The sequence below is a fragment of the Coffea arabica genome, chromosome 5c (genome assembly GCF_036785885.1).
Source record: "Coffea arabica cultivar ET-39 chromosome 5c, Coffea Arabica ET-39 HiFi, whole genome shotgun sequence".
In the NCBI taxonomy this organism is placed as follows: domain Eukaryota; kingdom Viridiplantae; phylum Streptophyta; class Magnoliopsida; order Gentianales; family Rubiaceae; genus Coffea; species Coffea arabica.
The window spans coordinates 1771402-1792777 of NC_092319.1; the positions used below are offsets into that span (position 1 = coordinate 1771402).

A 21376-nucleotide genomic window follows, 5' to 3' on the forward strand; every position below is an offset into this window, starting at 1 on the left:
AGGGTCGAATCCACAGGAACTGAAAAAAATTTGATTTTTTTTAAAATTCGAGACACGGGGGATTTTTTTTATCAGATAAAACTAAAAATAAATAATTTAACAATTTAACTAAAAATAATTAAACAATTTAACCAAAAATAATTAATTAATTAATTAATACAAATGTAAATAGCAATCTAATAAATAATAAATAAATTCTACCCAAGGATACAACTACGCAAACACAGTCCATTCATCCGATCATTGATGCAAAGAAGGTTCACTTAATTTTATTAACAGGTTAGTTATAGTCGCCGATAAATTCTAACGACCAGCTTTTCCTTAATTTATTGATAACCAAGGTACGGCCGTTGATTATCCCTAACCAGGAAATACTCCTAGGTACGACCATAGGAATTAATTTCCTAATTGCATTAAAAACTATAAAAACCTAACCCAAATTAATAACACGCTACGAGGGTTATTTAAATCAGATTGCATGTTCCCCTAGTATGTGAAAATGCTAGTTGTCACTAATATTAACCAACTAAACAATTACGGATTTAATTGATTAATTTGACAAGAGATTAATAAGTCAAATTGCACATCGGGCCCTTGATATCCAATTAACAAAATAATCCCATGGAAATTCAAATAGAAACATACAAATATTAACAAATTAAGGAACACGTAAAATTAATTAGATCTCACAGATATTTGGGACTGCATTTTCGCGTTGATCCTTGACTAGATGAGAAAATTAGCCACTCCTCATAAGAATATTCTCACGCAATTTAATTAGAATCAAATACATAAATAACTAACTAAGAATTTAGAAAGAAACTTGAGTTTCCGTAGACTCTTTGAAGAAAAGTTTCACACCACACAACAAGAGAAGGAAGAACTCCTCCTCTGAAAACCAAAAACTATCTCTTTCTTCCTACGGAGCTTCTTTGGAGAGAACTCAAAACTAGTTTTTATATATTCTGCCTTCTCTCATAGCTTTTTTTTTATTTTTTTATTTAGCACTAGTTTCCTAAGAGAACTAGTGACGTAAGAAGCAAATTGGAAAAGCTCAATCATCAAAGCCAACACCTTGGCTAATGAGTATATCTCCCACAATAAGAACAAACTTTCTACGTGGTCCCCGCCTAATTGAGATGTTGGTCATTTCCTTTCTTTTGATTTCTTATTGGTAGTGGATTTCATCAGATCAAGTCAATTCTTCATTAGCAGAAAGGGAAGGAAATCCTTTGATTTGCACAATGTGGGCTAGTTGTGTGAAGCTTTCAGAAGCTTTCACGTGTAGATTAATCGTCTCAAGAAAGTATCTCTTTTTAGTAGTTTTCTGCTCCATTCCCTGAAATTATATCCAAATACCAAATATAAATATATATTGACAATTAAAACAATATTTGGCTAGGATAAAGAGGAGAATTAATGATAAAATTACTAACAATTAATACCCTATCAAATGCCAACGTTTAAGAGCCGTGTCGGAAGAGATAGGGCCGAAAAGGTGATAAGAAAATACCCCTTTAGGCCTGGGTATCTCATCAGGTCACCTGGGCCGAATGACTCAGCCGAGAAGCCCCCAATGGGCACTGTGGCGATTTACCTCCAACAATTGGAGGCTAGGCTGAGAATGCCGACGTCAAGATTCTTCAGGGATGTACTCCGGCACTTCGGCATCAGGGTTACTCAGCTCACCTCGAACGCAGTCCGCATCTTGGTGGGGTTTGAGATGCTATGCCGACACCAAGAGTTAACCCCCACTGTTAATCTTTTTCATCGGTGCTACACCTTCAAGGCACATAGAACGGATAAGAGATGGTTCTATATTTGCAACCGGAATAATACTATCCCGAAACTCGTGGTCGACGCCCCCATCTCGATAAAGAACTGGAAGCGTGACTTCATCTTCGTCCCGGCCGGAGACTTCCCTTGGGGTTTTTGGTGGAGGTCGCTTAAATCGAAAGCCGACCCTTCCGCGGGGGATCATGACGAGGTGGCCTTTCAGAAGTTAATGGGGTCAGAGTTTCGAATTAATTGTTGGGACTACCTCGAGGCAGTGTTGGTCGACGGGGGAATTAGTCGAACTGTGATCGACTCTGACAGGCCTCCTTTCTTTTTCACTAGACTCTCGAAGCCTTGTAATTTTTCTTTCTTAGCTTTCTTTTCACTTTGGCTGTTACAAATAATAATGTTTGCTCCTTATACAGTGGCTAAACTGTCCGATATTATAACCTCCAGTTCGACTGAGGTGGCCAAGAGGCCAAAAAAAAAAAGCTCGGGTGAGACATCAGCACCACAGCCAAAGAAGAAAACACAAGAACCGGTGTTCATGACTACGGCGGCTGAGAGCATCCCGGCCACGGCGGCCAAAAGCAGTTCGGCCACAGGGTCCACTTCATCGGTGCCAGAAGGCGTGCCTCTCCAGGGAGTCACAACGGCACTCCCGCCTCCTCATGGCCGAGGCAAAAAACTAAAGTCCTCAGTTAATCTGGTCACGGGGACCTCACTATGGAATCGTTTTCATAGCCCCCCTGTATTTTCTGGAAAAAACAAGACGCATCCCGGCAAACACTGGTGCCCAGACTGGACGCTCTCGGTCAACGACAGATGCACCCAATCTCGGGTTGCACAGAAGTTAGTGATGCAGTCGAGCTTACCAAGGGACGTGAAGTTTACGAGGAAACTGATTCCAGCCGAGGTGGTCCAGAGCGTCATGGTGGCCACGGCCTCCAATACAGCATTTGTGGCCGAGATGGCCCACCAGTATTGTGCCCTAGTCGAGGAACAGGATACCGGTAAGTTACAAAATAAGATTTCCAAGTTGAAAAAAAAACTTGCGGTGTTCGAGTCCGAAAAGATGGAGCTCTAGAGACGACTTCAGCAAGCCGAAACAAAGGAGGAGGAGGCTGAGGCTACAATAAATAGCCTTAGATCGGCTCTTGAGGAGGAGCAGAAAAGGGGGGACGAGGTGAAAAAGTCCCACGAGCAGGCACTCGAGGGTGCTGGAGCCTCAGCGGTGGAGGCATTCTGGAAGTCCGAGGCCATCACCAAAAACCTCGGCGAGCTGACTAGGTCGAGTTTCATGTTTGGCTACACATCTGCCATTGACGAGACCGCTCCCCACCTCACCTCCGAGGCCTTGGAATCCTTGAGGAACAATGCCAACTACAACAAGGACTCCCAGGAGCTGTGCGATAGGATGACCGAGGGCATCCAAGCTGGAAGAAACCTGGCCGAGATCCAGGACGAATTTAACAAATGATTATCCGAACTCGACGAGGTGCTCGAGGAGGAAGGGGGAGGAGAAGAGGTTAATCACAGCGGGGAAGAGGCCGGCGAGAAGACCGGGAAGGAGCACGAGGGAGGAGGGGAGCCTTATCCCGTCGGGGGAGAGACCGGCCAAGAGGGGGCCGAGGCCGGGGTCTAGGCTTGTCAGTGTTGAGGGAATACCGAGGTGGGAGATGTTTAGTAGCGCTCCTGGTCTCGGTTATTGTATTCTTTTTGTAATGTTCTTTTTTATGAAATGAACTTTCTATTTCCTCTTATCTCGGCTCTTTTACTTTCTTATTTCGTCCCCTGCTTGTCCCCTTTATTTTTTAATACCGGATGTGGGGTATCAAGATATTAAAAAATAACGAAGTGACTAAATTCACAGTCTGTTAAAATTCTTAAGTATAATACAATCTAAGACTCTCGGTGTGCCAAGTTCTCGGCACTAAAGAACCATCTCGGTAGGCTAACTTACAATACCCGTTGAGATTAGATTCCACGACTTGATAAGGGCCCTCCCATTTAGGGGATAATTTGCCTTGTGGCTCAGCTCGGCTGATGGAGTTTTTCCTAAGGACCAAGTTTCCTCGTTGGAATCGACGATGTTTCACGCGGGCATTGTAGTAGCGGGTCTAGGCTTTTTTGTATGAAGCCACTCATGCCGAGGCGATATCCCTTTTTTCCTCGGCAAGGTCAAGATCCACAAGTCTTTCTTCCTTATTCATCTTGCCCGCGTAGGCCGTGATCCGAAGACTAGGTGTCAGGATTTCAGCCGGAATGACCGCCTCAGAGCCATATGTCAGAGAAAGGGGGTCTCTTGTGTGGCCGACCTCGGCGTAGTCCGATAAGACCACAGGACACTAGGGAGTTCCTCCACCCATGATGATCTGGCCTAGTGCAGCCGGGTTTTGAGGCCATGTAAGAGAGTTCGTTGAAGTTTTTGGCCTGACCGTTGGCCTAGGGGTAGCCTACCGAAGTGAAGTATTGCTTAATGTCGAGATCCTTACACCAGTCTTTAAACGGGTTCTCAGCGAACCGCCTCCCATTATCTGAAATGATAATTTGGGGTATGCCGAAATAGCAAACGATGCATTTTCAGAAGAATTTTTGGACTGCCAATCCGGTGATGGTCCTTAGAGGCTCTGCCTCGACCCATTTGGAGAAATAATCCACAGCGGTCACCAGGAAGACATATCCTCCTACAACTCTGGGGAAATGACCGATAATATCTGTCCCCCACTGCTCAAACGGCCACGGGGAGGTGATGAAGACCATGAGGTTGGCAGGCTAGTGGTGCTCCGGGGCATGGGTCTGGCAGGAAGGGTAGCCGAGGATAAGGGTTTGAGCGTCTTGTCGAATAGAGGGTCAGAAGTATCCAAGAAATAGGGCCTTCTTGGCCAACATCCTGTGGCCGACGTGAGCCCCACATAGGCTTTCATGTATCTCGTGGAGAACGTGGCGCCCTTCCTCGGGCGTAATGCATCTCAGCCATGGGCCGAGATAAGATCGTTTGTATAGTACTTCGTCATGGAGTGCGTACCGAGCAGCTTTGCATTGGATCCTCCTTGCCTCGGCTCGATTCTCGGGAAAGATTCCCTGACTTAAGAAGAGAATAAATTGGCTCATCCAGGTGTCACCTGGGTGTACGGGACAAGCTACCCCTTCCATGTATCCCGGTTCGCTCAGCACTTCTACGAGGACCGTCTTGTTGAGGTCGAAAAATGATGTGGAAGCCAGTTGGGATAGGGCGTCGGTCCTTCTTTTCTAAGACCGGGGTATTTTTTGGATTTCGAAAGACTCGAAGTACGCAGTGAGTTGGTGAACTTTGGAAAGATACCATTGCATGGTTTCATCCTTAGCCTCATATTCATCAAGAACTTGGCATACTACCAGTTGCGAGTCGCTGCGGACATGGATCCGCTGAGCACCGAGTCTGCGGGCTAGCTGGAGTCCTGCAATCAAGACCTATATTCAGCTTCGTTATTTGTGGCAGGGAAATCGAAGCGGAGGGTATATGAGCACACTTCTCCATGAGGACCCTCCAAAAACAATCCTGTACCGTTGCCATCTCCGTTAGATGATCCGTCCACATACAACGTCCATGAGTGCGGGTCGGACACTTCGGCGATTGCGGGAGTGGACTCTCGGCTCTCTGTGAATGTGAGCTCGGCAAGAAAATCAGCCAACGCTTGAGTTTTATGGCAGTGTGTGGTTCGTACGACAAATCATACTCTCCTAACTCGACAGCCCACTTGGTGAGGTGCCCGGAAGCCTCGGGACGCCCAGTATCTGTCGAAGAGGCTGATCTGTCTTAACAGAGACGAGATGAGTTAGGAAATAAGGCTTCAGCCGTCGAGCTGCATGAACTAATCCTAGCACGAGTTTCTCCGCCTGAATGTATCGGGTTTCTGGCCCGCGGAGAGCTCGGCTGACATAGTAGACAAGCACTTGAGTGCCCTCATCTCGAATGAGCATAGCGCTAACAGCTTCGTCGGCAGCGGAAAGATAGAGGTACAGCTTCTTTTTAGGTCGAGGTGAAGCGAGGGTAGGCAGGTGATGCAGATACTGTTTCAATTGGTCGAAAGCTTGCTGGCACTCTTCGGTCCAGGCGAATTGGTTAGCCTTTTTTAGCACCTTAAAGAAGGGTAAGGCCTTCTCAACAGATTGAGACAGGAAGCGGTTCAACGCGGCTAGGAATCTGTTCAGCCTCTGAACTTCTCGGAAGTTCCGAGGTGGGGACATGTCTTAGATGGCCTTGACCTTGTCGGGGTTAGCTTCGATTCCCCGGCGGAAAATCAGATACCCCAAAAATTTTTCTGAGGTGACGCCAAAGACGCATTTCTTAGGATTTAACTTCATCATTGAGTCCCACAGGACGCTGAGGACCTCCTCCATATCTGACAAGAAGGTCGAAGTGGTTAGGCTCTTGACAAGGATGTCGTCCACATAGATCTCCACATTGCGGCCGATCTGATATTTGAAGAAGCGGTTGACTAGTTTTTGGTAGGTCGCTCCAGCGTTCTTTAACCCGAATGGCATCGTGGTGTAACAGTAGATACCTCGATCGGTGTAAAATACTGTCTTCTCCCGGTCTTCCTCATTCATTCTTATTTGATGGTAACCCTTGAAGGCATCTAGGAAATAGAGGATCGCATGTCCCATCGCCGAGTCGACGAGAGCGTCTATCATTGGCAATGGGTAGCAATTTTTAGGGCAAGTCTTATTAAGGTCGGTGAAATCCACACACATCCTCCACCCACCGGTGTTCTTTTTAACCATGCCGAGGTTGGACAGTTAGGTGGGGTATTGGACTTCATGGATCATCCTGGCAGGTAAGAGTTTATCGACCTCATCTGATATAACTTTGCTACATTCGGAGCCGAAATGCCTACGTTTTTGTCTCACATGACGGGCCTGTGGACTGATGTTAAACTTGTGACTCATAAGCTCGGAGGGCACTCCGACCACCTCATCAGCGGACCACGCAAAGACGTTTCAGTGATCTTTTATCAGGTGGATCATCTCTTCTTTTAAGGGCGAGGGGAGACTCGTCCCCACTTGGACCATTTGGTCAGGTCTCGCCTCATCCAGGACCACCTCCTCCACCTCGTCCCCGGACTCAAGTCTACCGAGCTTTCCAGTCCTCTAGAGATCAATACTGTCTATAGAGAGGACAGTTGGCCTCTTCTCCTTAGCCCTTGACGCAGTACGGGGAGTGACCACAGCCTGGATAGTGGCGAGGTAGCATTCTCGGGCGACATTCACGTCGCTGCTCACCTCGGCCATCCCCACGGGTGTCGAAAATTTGAAACTCAGGTGGTAGGTGGAGTACACGGCTCTCAAAGCGTTGAGCGTGGGCCGGCCTAATAACATGTTGTAAGGGGAGTCTGCTTTGATTACCGCAAAGCTAACGGGTATGGTTCGGCAGCGGAGGTGACGCCTGATAGTCACCATTTAGGATACCATTCCCTCCGGGTGGACCACGTGTCCCCCGAATCCGACGAGAGGAGTTCTGACAGGAGTGAGCTGCTCTCTGGTCAGTTTCAAATTTTTAAAGGTCCGGTAGTACAAGACGTCTACCGAACTATCGGGATCGACATAGACCTTCCTGACTATATAGTTATTAGTGAGTACTTCAATCACGAGGATTTCATGGTTGCTGGAGGCAGCAGGGACAGGGTTGCTGGAACCATAGGTGATCACCTCGGATAACCTTGAGCTTGGATCGGCAGCTTCTAGACCAGCTTGACGGTAGGCCCTTTTTCGGGAGTTCTGGCTGTCTCTTCCCGTCGGATCACCCGCGATCGTGTTGATTACTTCAGGGATGCTTGGACTGTAGCCCGGGGATCCGTCCTGCGGAGGCCGCTGGTCCTCCCTAGGTTTCTCGGGCCCACGACAAGGAATCTGCGGGTCTCGCCTGTCCGCTCGGCGAGGGCCTTGGTTGTCTCGGTGAGAGGCACTTCGGTTGAAACCTCCATCCTTGCGGACGAATTGCTTCAGATGTCCCTGCCAAATCAGGTTCTCGATCTCTCTCTTTAGATCGTTGTAGTCCTCAGTCTCATGCTCAACATCTCGGTGGTAGGCACAATAGAGACTAGAGTTCCTCTTCTCCCTCCTTCCCATAATTTCGGGAGGGGCTTGGGCGAGATGGTTCTGTCTCATCACGGCCAGAATGTGAGACCGACTGGAATTGAGGGGAATCAGCTCGGCTTCCGAGGTGGACGACCTTCCCTTCACTATCCTGTCAAAGACACTCCGGCGATCTCGAAACTGACTCGACGGGCTACTGGGGCCTTGTTCGATGTACACCTTATCACCCTCACTGGCCAGTCACCTCACAAACTTGCCCAGGCGAAAGAAATCACAAACTTGAGCTTGAGTCACAAGCTCGGGTCACAAACTTGGTCCACATACTCGGTGAACCGGGTTCACAAACTTGGTGACCTCAAACCAGGTTGGACTGACTTCGACCAATCCCCAACCGGCTCGAATAGTCCATCTAGGTATTAAGATCGCCCCACAAACTTCACAAAATTTCTCAAAAGTCACCCCGAACCACAAGCTCAAGGGGTTTAGTTCCAAAATGGTTCATATACATATGTCATGTACAAATATGTGCACAAATTAGGGTTTAGGTCGAGTGCGATAAAGTACACCCCCGCCTAAGTACCCTCTTCATGCAAATCGAAACACATAATCAACGAACACACAAGAGCGGCCCGAATACTTACTCAAAATACCAAAAGCAGTACAAGAACAAAATCGCTTCGCGCGTTTTCGCTAGTAGTGGGCCCCACCGGCTCCGCCTAACTCACCACGGTCTGAAATAGAAGATTTTATCACATAATATCACAAACGACTACTAACAGATCCAAAATAAGCAAAACGGCAAAATTGGCACACGAAATTGCGGAAACGGCAAAAAGGGCGCACGCGCTTACGCGGAACGGCAAACGGAAACGGCCAAATCGGCCATCTCAAACCGTTTTGATCAAAAGTGAGGCTAGGAATATTGGATCAAGGTGAACAAGACACCGTTTCGAAGCTATGAGGAAGGCCTACAATCCTCATGAAGATACCTTAAGCTAGATCCGAATCAAAACAGGTCAAAATCATGGAAAACGGTACCAGAAGTTTACATTTTGAATGGCAGACAGGGTCTGCTTACGGGACCATAACTCCCAGCTCACAAGTCCAAATCAGGAAATTCCAAAGGCATTAGAAAGCTGAGACATAAGGCTAAAACTTTGATGTTTTGGCCAAGACCTGAATCCACTCAGGACAGAACGAAATTCGGGTGTCAAAATACCCGTCAGAACTGTCCAGATACAAGGCAGTTCTGACGATCGCTTTTGTTTCGGTCATAACAGGAGCTACGGAACTCGGATTTCGACGTACTTTATACCGTTTCGAAGCTGAGACCAAGATCTAAATTTCATATGAAGGGATCAGCACCCAGTTCGTACATGATCAACACGGAAAAACCCACGATCAGAAACTAAAATTCAAAACGTACACAAACTAATGTCTAAAACAGGCCTGAGGGTTTGGTCCATAACTCAGGATACTCTAATCCGTTTGACCTGAGATTTTACAGGTAGATTGAGGACTTAAGAGGCTACAATATTGAAGAAGGCCACTCAACCCAATTTCGAGTGTAACTACGTCAAAAATGTAACATATTATACCAGAATCTCATAACAGGTTCACAAACCGTATTCTAGTGCAAACATCATAAAACAGCCTATATAAGTCCAAATCCAGAAATTCCAAAGCCATCCGAAAGCTTAGAAACAGGGCTATAAATCATCAGAAGGCCTCAACTACTGATTCCAAAGCATTCCCAACAAAAACAACCAATTACAATCGCAGTTCCTACACTCGGGTAAAACCAGAACAGCAATAGTAATTTCGACTTATCTCACTCTACACTACTCCGATTGACCTGAAATTTTGCAGGCACCTCTAAAATGTCATTCCCTAAAACTTTCATGTTTTAAGCCAAGGCCAATTCGGCCTCTAACGAGGACCTAAAATTTCGGACAGAATGTTCTTATCAAAAACCCTAATTTTCTAAAATGCTTCCAAACCAGAAATTGATTGCAATTAATCACTTTTTCCACCCCCTAGAGTCATTATATACCATTTCTAATCATCATAGATAGTCACACAATCATGCTTATATTAAAACAGAAAAATCCCCAAAATAATAAAAGTTCATCACTTCAACCATAAATCAAGAAATAATCCATAAACTTGCATCTTATACTACCACTAAGCATGATTTAAGCATCAATTAAAGGAGGAGGGTGATTCTTCACAACTTACCCTAAACACAAGAGGGAGAGAGCTATAAGTCTTCTTGGCTTCCCAAATACTTCCACACAACACCTCACAAGCACTAAACTAAGAGGTTTTATGGAAGGAAATCAAGATTAAATGGTTAGTTTGTGAGATTGGACAAGTTTGGAGCAAGAAACTTGGAAGCTTTTCTTTCTTTTCTTGGAGGAAGTGGTTCGGCCAAGCTTAGAGGAAAAATGGGGAATTTTTGGTGATTTATTTAGTCAATGGTAAGACAATGAATAGTGGTCTTAAGGTTGGACCACTCAAATGGTGACACTTGTCCCTCATTTAATGACTTGCCTACCTTTCTTTTCTCTCTCCTCCACCTATCCACTTAATACCTATAAATATCTCTTCACACCTATAAATATCTCTTCACACCCGATAATTTAAATCCAGTATCCAAAACTTAACCTAGTTGGCCGAATTTTTCCGAACTTTTCGCACTAGTGGGTCCCACGTCCGATATACGTTCTTAATTTCTCAAAAACTAACCGATACTAGAAAAATCATCTAAAACCTATATTTACTCATAAAATTTATCTGGGGAATTTTTCTAATAAAGAAAATGTGGAAAAAGACGGGCGATAAATAAAACTCCACTTAAGCTTTCTAACATTGTGACACTAGAGGTTTACTAATCCAGAGTTTACTAACCATTTTCAAACTTGTTAAACCTCTGTAAACTATAACGAATCCTATTTCTTCTTGTGCCAAAACACACACTAGAATACCGCATAAACTAGGGTTTTATCGTAAGCAAAGTTAGGGTTTTCAATCTTGGCCGAGATTAGGGTTTCTCCTTAGCCCTAAAACCTTAATTCAACCGTACAAAATAATGAATAACCCTAATCTCAACGTACGAACGGACTAGGTCCTCACAATCTCCCCCACTTAAAAGAATTTCGTCCTCGAAATTCCAACTTGCACTAATCAAATCAAATAACCCTCAAAAGCAGTCAAGTACACAACAGGCAATGCCTCAAAAGTTCAACCACACAAGTAGTAGCCGGTCTACAACCACACAAGTACTCAAATAAGTTCAAAAGCCGGGTTCAAACAAATAAGCTCAAAAGATTATACTCAAATATACATATTTTTACAAAGTCACACTAAAAATATACAAGTTATCCGACATCCGGTTTGTGCAAAATCCATTATTTACGTGAGCACTACGGCTCCAAAAATGTAGTCAATCATCGGGTAACAAAAGAAACCAGGCATACTGGTTATAACAAAATAAACATGGCAGATATAACAAAATAAACATATCAGATAGTCAAAAGGAAATCCCATCAACGGCCCTACGCGCCTCCCGTACGGAACCTACCTAATCCACTAGCACCGCCCCGGCAGCCCTAGGGTGCAAACCTAAAGAATAGGTCCAAATAGCTAACTTCAATATTAAGTAAGAACCAAATCGATTCACACTGGGACTGGCCATCTCCAAGTGCAATCAACTCAATCCCCACTTTGCCTTATGGAAAAATTACCAAAGTCAATATCAAAATCTTAGCATTCAATATTTACCTTAATAGCCAAGTATCCCACAGTCCGGCATCCTAAACTTCAAGGTTAGGATACACTACAAAAATCTGAAACCTAAGCTCTGATACCAACTGTGACAGTTCTCAGGGTCACATCACAGGGTACCTATCAGCTTGCCACCCGCACGCGGGCATCCCCTACGGAGAGTTTCGCTTCGTGACTCTTCACGAACGAGAGGCTCGGGGCTTTTCCAGACGAAGGACGTAAAGTCCCAACTGTCGGCATATGGCTCTGATACCATCTGTGACGACCCCACTTCTCCCAAGGGCGAACCCAAGGGTATCGGCGGGCCGCCTGCCTAACTCGCGCCAGGACTCAAAACTTAAAGCAATAAAACTAGATAAATCGAAAGAGCACTTTATACAATATATACAACCACCAAAAGTTCTATTTACAGCTTCAAGAGTATTGAGTCAACCCACTCTAATATACTATGACCACAACCAGCAGAAGATAGACCCTAAGAAGGGTCCTTATACAAACCGCCAAAACAAAGAAACAAACATACTATATGTCCAACTATTACAATCAAACCTAACTAGACTAGCGTACGTGCCAAAAGTCCCCGCATCGGCCCCTGCTAAGGAAAACAAAAGGAAAGGGGTAAGCTATATGCTTAGTAAGTAAACAGGGGCGAAAGCGTAAATTTCACGTAACAACATTTACACAGTAAGAGTAAAGCAAAAGCAGAAAAGTAACATCACATAATAAGGATATAGATGGCTCCAAAGCCAAGTCATTTGCCATGCGTGATCTCTCGACACTGTCGACCATAAATAATAGTCCGTAGAACTTCACTTGTACTCCCACCGTACACCTTATCACCCTCACTGGCCAGTCACCTCACAAACTTGCCCAGGCGAAAGAAATCACAAACTTGAGCTTGAGTCACAAGCTCGGGTCACAAACTTGGTCCACATACTCGGTGAACCGGGTTCACAAACTTGGTGACCTCAAACCAGGTTGGACTGACTTCGACCAAGCCCCAACCGGCTCGAATAGTCCATCTAGGTATTAAGATCGCCCCACAAACTTCACAAAATTTCTCAAAAGTCACCCAGAACCACAAGCTCAAGGGGTTTAGTTCCAAAATGGTTCATATACATATGTCATGTACAAATATGTGCACAAATTAGGGTTTAGGTCGAGTGCGATAAAGTACACCCCCGCCTAGGTACCCTCTTCATGCAAATCGAAACACATAATCAACGAACACACAAGAGCGGCCCGAATACTTACTCAAAATACCAAAAGCAGTACAAGAACAAAATCGCTTCGCGCGTTTTCGCTAGTAGTGGGCCCCACCGGCTCCGCCTAGCTCACCACGGTCTGAAATAGAAGATTTTATCACATAATATCACAAACGACTACTAACAGATCCAAAACAAGAAAAACGGCAAAATTGGCACACGAAATTGCGGAAACGGCAAAAAGGGCGCACGCGCTTACGCGGAACGGCAAACGGAAACGGCCAAATCGGCCATCTCAAACCGTTTTGATCAAAAGTGAGGCTAGGAATATTGGATCAAGGTGAACAAGACACCGTTTCGAAGCTATGAGGAAGGCCTACAATCCTCATGAAGATACCTTAAGCTAGATCCGAATCAAAACAGGTCAAAATCATGGAAAACGGTACCAGAAGTTTACATTTTGAATGGCAGACAGGGTCTGCTTACGGGACCATAACTCCCAGCTCACAAGTCCAAATCAGGAAATTCCAAAGGCATTAGAAAGCTGAGACATAAGGCTAAAACTTTGATGTTTTGGCCAAGACCTGAATCCACTCAGGACAGAACGAAATTCGGGTGTCAAAATACCCGTCAGAACTGTCCAGATACAAGGCAGTTCTGACGATCGCTTTTGTTTCGGTCATAACAGGAGCTACGGAACTCGGATTTCGACGTACTTTATACCGTTTCGAAGCTGAGACCAAGATCTAAATTTCATATGAAGGGATCAGCACCCAGTTCGTACATGATCAACACGGAAAAACCCACGATCAGAAACTAAAATTCAAAACGTACACAAACTAATGTCTAAAACAGGCCTGAGGGTTTGGTCCATAACTCAGGATACTCTAATCCGTTTGACCTGAGATTTTACAGGTAGATTGAGGACTTAAGAGGCTACAATATTGAAGAAGGCCACTCAACCCAATTTCGAGTGTAACTATGTCAAAAATGTAACATATTATACCAGAATCTCATAACAGGTTCACAAACCGTATTCTAGTGCAAACGTCATAAAACAGCCTATATAAGTCCAAATCCCGAAATTCCAAAGCCATCCGAAAGCTTAGAAACAGGGCTATAAATCATCAGAAGGCCTCAACTACTGATTCCAAAGCATTCCCAACAAAAACAACCAATTACAATCGCAGTTCCTACACTCGGGTAAAACCAGAACAGCAATAGTAATTTCGACTTATCTCACTCTACACTACTCCGATTGACCTGAAATTTTGCAGGCACCTCTAAAATGTCATTCCCTAAAACTTTCATGTTTTAAGCCAAGGCCAATTCGGCCTCTAACGAGGACCTAAAATTTCGGACAGAATGTTCTTATCAAAAACCCTAATTTTCTAAAATGCTTCCAAACCAGAAATTGATTGCAATTAATCACTTTTTCCACCCCCTAGAGTCATTATATACCATTTCTAATCATCATAGATAGTCACACAATCATGCTTATATTAAAACAGAAAAATCCCCAAAATAATAAAAGTTCATCACTTCAACCATAAATCAAGAAATAATCCATAAACTTGCATCTTATACTACCACTAAGCATGATTTAAGCATCAATTAAAGGAGGAGGGTGATTCTTCACAACTTACCCTAAACACAAGAGGGAGAGAGCTATAAGTCTTCTTGGCTTCCCAAATACTTCCACACAACACCTCACAAGCACTAAACTAAGAGGTTTTATGGAAGGAAATCAAGATTAAATGGTTAGTTTGTGAGATTGGACAAGTTTGGAGCAAGAAACTTGGAAGCTTTTCTTTCTTTTCTTGGAGGAAGTGGTTCGGCCAAGCTTAGAGGAAAAATGGGGAATTTTTGGTGATTTATTTAGTCAATGGTAAGACAATGAATAGTGGTCTTAAGGTTGGACCACTCAAATGGTGACACTTGTCCCTCATTTAATGACTTGCCTACCTTTCTTTTCTCTCTCCTCCACCTATCCACTTAATACCTATAAATATCTCTTCACACCTATAAATATCTCTTCACACCCGATAATTTAAATCCAGTATCCAAAACTTAACCTAATTGGCCGAATTTTTCCGAACTTTTCGCACTAGTGGGTCCCACGTCCGATATACGTTCTTAATTTCTCAAAAACTAACCGATACTAGAAAAATCATCTAAAACCTATATTTACTCATAAAATTTATCTGGGGAATTTTTCTAATAAAGAAAATGTGGAAAAAGACGGGCGATAAATAAAACTCCACTTAAGCTTTCTAACATTGTGACACTAGAGGTTTACTAATCCAGAGTTTACTAACCATTTTCAAACTTGTTAAACCTCTGTAAACTATAACGAATCCTATTTCTTCTTGTGCCAAAACACACACTAGAATACCGCATAAACTAGGGTTTTATCGTAAGCAAAGTTAGGGTTTTCAATCTTGGCCGAGATTAGGGTTTCTCCTTAGCCCTAAAACCTTAATTCAACCGTACAAAATAATGAATAACCCTAATCTCAACGTACGAACGGACTAGGTCCTCACAATCTCCCCCACTTAAAAGAATTTCGTCCTCGAAATTCCAACTTGCACTAATCAAATCAAATAACCCTCAAAAGCAGTCAAGTACACAACAGGCAATGCCTCAAAAGTTCAACCACACAAGTAGTAGCCGGTCTACAACCACACAAGTACTCAAATAAGTTCAAAAGCCGGGTTCAAACAAATAAGCTCAAAAGATTATACTCAAATATACATATTTTTACAAAGTCACACTAAAAATATACAAGTTATCCGACATCCGGTTTGTGCAAAATCCATTATTTACGTGAGCACTACGGCTCCAAAAATGTAGTCAATCATCGGGTAACAAAAGAAACCAGGCATACTGGTTATAACAAAATAAACATGGCAGATATAACAAAATAAACATATCAGATAGTCAAAAGGAAATCCCATCAACGGCCCTACGCGCCTCCCGTACGGAACCTACCTAATCCACTAGCACCGCCCCGGCAGCCCTAGGGTGCAAACCTAAAGAATAGGTCCAAATAGCTAACTTCAATATTAAGTAAGAACCAAATCGATTCACACTGGGACTGGCCATCTCCAAGTGCAATCAACTCAATCCCCACTTTGCCTTATGGAAAAATTACCAAAGTCAATATCAAAATCTTAGCATTCAATATTTACCTTAATAGCCAAGTATCCCACAGTCCGGCATCCTAAACTTCAAGGTTAGGATACACTACAAAAATCTGAAACCTAAGCTCTGATACCAACTGTGACAGTTCTCAGGGTCACATCACAGGGTACCTATCAGCTTGCCACCCGCACGCGGGCATCCCCTACGGAGAGTTTCGCTTCGTGACTCTTCACGAACGAGAGGCTCGGGGCTTTTCCAGACGAAGGACGTAAAGTCCCAACTGTCGGCATATGGCTCTGATACCATCTGTGACGACCCCACTTCTCCCAAGGGCGAACCCAAGGGTATCGGCGGGCCGCCTGCCTAACTCGCGCCAGGACTCAAAACTTAAAGCAATAAAACTAGATAAATCGAAAGAGCACTTTATACAATATATACAACCACCAAAAGTTCTATTTACAGCTTCAAGAGTATTGAGTCAACCCACTCTAATATACTATGACCACAACCAGCAGAAGATAGACCCTAAGAAGGGTCCTTATACAAACCGCCAAAACAAAGAAACAAACATACTATATGTCCAACTATTACAATCAAACCTAACTAGACTAGCGTACGTGCCAAAAGTCCCCGCATCGGCCCCTGCTAAGGAAAACAAAAGGAAAGGGGTAAGCTATATGCTTAGTAAGTAAACAGGGGCGAAAGCGTAAATTTCACGTAACAACATTTACACAGTAAGAGTAAAGCAAAAGCAGAAAAGTAACATCACATAATAAGGATATAGATGGCTCCAAAGCCAAGTCATTTGCCATGCGTGATCTCCTGTCGACACTCCGTCGACCATAAATAATAGTCCGTAGAACTTCACTTGTACTCCCACCGTACACCTTATCACCCTCACTGGCCAGTCACCTCACAAACTTGCCCAGGCGAAAGAAATCACAAACTTGAGCTTGAGTCACAAGCTCGGGTCACAAACTTGGTCCACATACTCGGTGAACCGGGTTCACAAACTTGGTGACCTCAAACCAGGTTGGACTGACTTCGACCAAGCCCCAACCGGCTCGAATAGTCCATCTAGGTATTAAGATCGCCCCACAAACTTCACAAAATTTCTCAAAAGTCACCCAGAACCACAAGCTCAAGGGGTTTAGTTCCAAAATGGTTCATATACATATGTCATGTACAAATATGTGCACAAATTAGGGTTTAGGTCGAGTGCGATAAAGTACACCCCCGCCTAGGTACCCTCTTCATGCAAATCGAAACACATAATCAACGAACACACAAGAGCGGCCCGAATACTTACTCAAAATACCAAAAGCAGTACAAGAACAAAATCGCTTCGCGCGTTTTCGCTAGTAGTGGGCCCCACCGGCTCCGCCTAGCTCACCACGGTCTGAAATAGAAGATTTTATCACATAATATCACAAACGACTACTAACAGATCCAAAACAAGAAAAACGGCAAAATTGGCACACGAAATTGCGGAAACGGCAAAAAGGGCGCACGCGCTTACGCGGAACGGCAAACGGAAACGGCCAAATCGGCCATCTCAAACCGTTTTGATCAAAAGTGAGGCTAGGAATATTGGATCAAGGTGAACAAGACACCGTTTCGAAGCTATGAGGAAGGCCTACAATCCTCATGAAGATACCTTAAGCTAGATCCGAATCAAAACAGGTCAAAATCATGGAAAACGGTACCAGAAGTTTACATTTTGAATGGCAGACAGGGTCTGCTTACGGGACCATAACTCCCAGCTCACAAGTCCAAATCAGGAAATTCCAAAGGCATTAGAAAGCTGAGACATAAGGCTAAAACTTTGATGTTTTGGCCAAGACCTGAATCCACTCAGGACAGAACGAAATTCGGGTGTCAAAATACCCGTCAGAACTGTCCAGATACAAGGCAGTTCTGACGATCGCTTTTGTTTCGGTCATAACAGGAGCTACGGAACTCGGATTTCGACGTACTTTATACCGTTTCGAAGCTGAGACCAAGATCTAAATTTCATATGAAGGGATCAGCACCCAGTTCGTACATGATCAACACGGAAAAACCCACGATCAGAAACTAAAATTCAAAACGTACACAAACTAATGTCTAAAACAGGCCTGAGGGTTTGGTCCATAACTCAGGATACTCTAATCCGTTTGACCTGAGATTTTACAGGTAGATTGAGGACTTAAGAGGCTACAATATTGAAGAAGGCCACTCAACCCAATTTCGAGTGTAACTATGTCAAAAATGTAACATATTATACCAGAATCTCATAACAGGTTCACAAACCGTATTCTAGTGCAAACGTCATAAAACAGCCTATATAAGTCCAAATCCCGAAATTCCAAAGCCATCCGAAAGCTTAGAAACAGGGCTATAAATCATCAGAAGGCCTCAACTACTGATTCCAAAGCATTCCCAACAAAAACAACCAATTACAATCGCAGTTCCTACACTCGGGTAAAACCAGAACAGCAATAGTAATTTCGACTTATCTCACTCTACACTACTCCGATTGACCTGAAATTTTGCAGGCACCTCTAAAATGTCATTCCCTAAAACTTTCATGTTTTAAGCCAAGGCCAATTCGGCCTCTAACGAGGACCTAAAATTTCGGACAGAATGTTCTTATCAAAAACCCTAATTTTCTAAAATGCTTCCAAACCAGAAATTGATTGCAATTAATCACTTTTTCCACCCCCTAGAGTCATTATATACCATTTCTAATCATCATAGATAGTCACACAATCATGCTTATATTAAAACAGAAAAATCCCCAAAATAATAAAAGTTCATCACTTCAACCATAAATCAAGAAATAATCCATAAACTTGCATCTTATACTACCACTAAGCATGATTTAAGCATCAATTAAAGGAGGAGGGTGATTCTTCACAACTTACCCTAAACACAAGAGGGAGAGAGCTATAAGTCTTCTTGGCTTCCCAAATACTTCCACACAACACCTCACAAGCACTAAACTAAGAGGTTTTATGGAAGGAAATCAAGATTAAATGGTTAGTTTGTGAGATTGGACAAGTTTGGAGCAAGAAACTTGGAAGCTTTTCTTTCTTTTCTTGGAGGAAGTGGTTCGGCCAAGCTTAGAGGAAAAATGGGGAATTTTTGGTGATTTATTTAGTCAATGGTAAGACAATGAATAGTGGTCTTAAGGTTGGACCACTCAAATGGTGACACTTGTCCCTCATTTAATGACTTGCCTACCTTTCTTTTCTCTCTCCTCCACCTATCCACTTAATACCTATAAATATCTCTTCACACCTATAAATATCTCTTCACACCCGATAATTTAAATCCAGTATCCAAAACTTAACCTAATTGGCCGAATTTTTCCGAACTTTTCGCACTAGTGGGTCCCACGTCCGATATACGTTCTTAATTTCTCAAAAACTAACCGATACTAGAAAAATCATCTAAAACCTATATTTACTCATAAAATTTATCTGGGGAATTTTTCTAATAAAGAAAATGTGGAAAAAGACGGGCGATAAATAAAACTCCACTTAAGCTTTCTAACATTGTGACACTAGAGGTTTACTAATCCAGAGTTTACTAACCATTTTCAAACTTGTTAAACCTCTGTAAACTATAACGAATCCTATTTCTTCTTGTGCCAAAACACACACTAGAATACCGCATAAACTAGGGTTTTATCGTAAGCAAAGTTAGGGTTTTCAATCTTGGCCGAGATTAGGGTTTCTCCTTAGCCCTAAAACCTTAATTCAACCGTACAAAATAATGAATAACCCTAATCTCAACGTACGAACGGACTAGGTCCTCACAATCTCCCCCACTTAAAAGAATTTCGTCCTCGAAATTCCAACTTGCACTAATCAAATCAAATAACCCTCAAAAGCAGTCAAGTACACAACAGGCAATGCCTCAAAAGTTCAACCACACAAGTAGTAGCCGGTCTACAACCACACAAGTACTCAAATAAGTTCAAAAGCCGGGTTCAAACAAATAAGCTCAAAAGATTATACTCAAATATACATATTTTTACAAAGTCACACTAAAAATATACAAGTTATCCGACATCCGGTTTGTGCAAAATCCATTATTTACGTGAGCACTACGGCTCCAAAAATGTAGTCAATCATCGGGTAACAAAAGAAACCAGGCATACTGGTTATAACAAAATAAACATGGCAGATATAACAAAATAAACATATCAGATAGTCAAAAGGAAATCCCATCAACGGCCCTACGCGCCTCCCGTACGGAACCTACCTAATCCACTAGCACCGCCCCGGCAGCCCTAGGGTGCAAACCTAAAGAATAGGTCCAAATAGCTAACTTCAATATTAAGTAAGAACCAAATCGATTCACACTGGGACTGGCCATCTCCAAGTGCAATCAACTCAATCCCCACTTTGCCTTATGGAAAAATTACCAAAGTCAATATCAAAATCTTAGCATTCAATATTTACCTTAATAGCCAAGTATCCCACAGTCCGGCATCCTAAACTTCAAGGTTAGGATACACTACAAAAATCTGAAACCTAAGCTCTGATACCAACTGTGACAGTTCTCAGGGTCACATCACAGGGTACCTATCAGCTTGCCACCCGCACGCGGGCATCCCCTACGGAGAGTTTCGCTTCGTGACTCTTCACGAACGAGAGGCTCGGGGCTTTTCCAGACGAAGGACGTAAAGTCCCAACTGTCGGCATATGGCTCTGATACCATCTGTGACGACCCCACTTCTCCCAAGGGCGAACCCAAGGGTATCGGCGGGCCGCCTGCCTAACTCGCGCCAGGACTCAAAACTTAAAGCAATAAAACTAGATAAATCGAAAGAGCACTTTATACAATATATACAACCACCAAAAGTTCTATTTACAGCTTCAAGAGTATTGAGTCAACCCACTCTAATATACTATGACCACAACCAGCAGAAGATAGACCCTAAGAAGGGTCCTTATACAAACCGCCAAAACAAAGAAACAAACATACTATATGTCCAACTATTACAATCAAACCTAACTAGACTAGCGTACGTGCCAAAAGTCCCCGCATCGGCCCCTGCTAAGGAAAACAAAAGGAAAGGGGTAAGCTATATGCTTAGTAAGTAAACAGGGGCGAAAGCGTAAATTTCACGTAACAACATTTACACAGTAAGAGTAAAGCAAAAGCAGAAAAGTAACATCACATAATAAGGATATAGATGGCTCCAAAGCCAAGTCATTTGCCATGCGTGATCTCCTGTCGACACTCCGTCGACCATAAATAATAGTCCGTAGAACTTCACTTGTACTCCCACCGTACACCTTATCACCCTCACTGGCCAGTCACCTCACAAACTTGCCCAGGCGAAAGAAATCACAAACTTGAGCTTGAGTCACAAGCTCGGGTCACAAACTTGG

The 21376-nt window shown here is 43.4% G+C and overlaps 1 protein-coding gene across 1 annotated transcript; it reads right to left on the reverse strand.

Moving 5' to 3' along the window:
- Nucleotides 1-7218: 7218 nt before the first annotated feature.
- LOC140007684 (uncharacterized) lies at nucleotides 7219-7887 on the reverse strand. Its single transcript, XM_072050720.1, has one exon. The coding sequence runs from the start codon at nucleotides 7885-7887 to the stop codon at nucleotides 7219-7221; it is 669 nt and encodes a 222-aa protein (XP_071906821.1).
- Nucleotides 7888-21376: the final 13489 nt, after the last annotated feature.

Coding starts and splice junctions, on each gene's coding strand:
- LOC140007684 (XM_072050720.1), bottom strand. CDS start 7,887: ATGGGAAGGAGGGAGAAGAGGAACTCTAGTCTCTATTGTGCCTACCAC.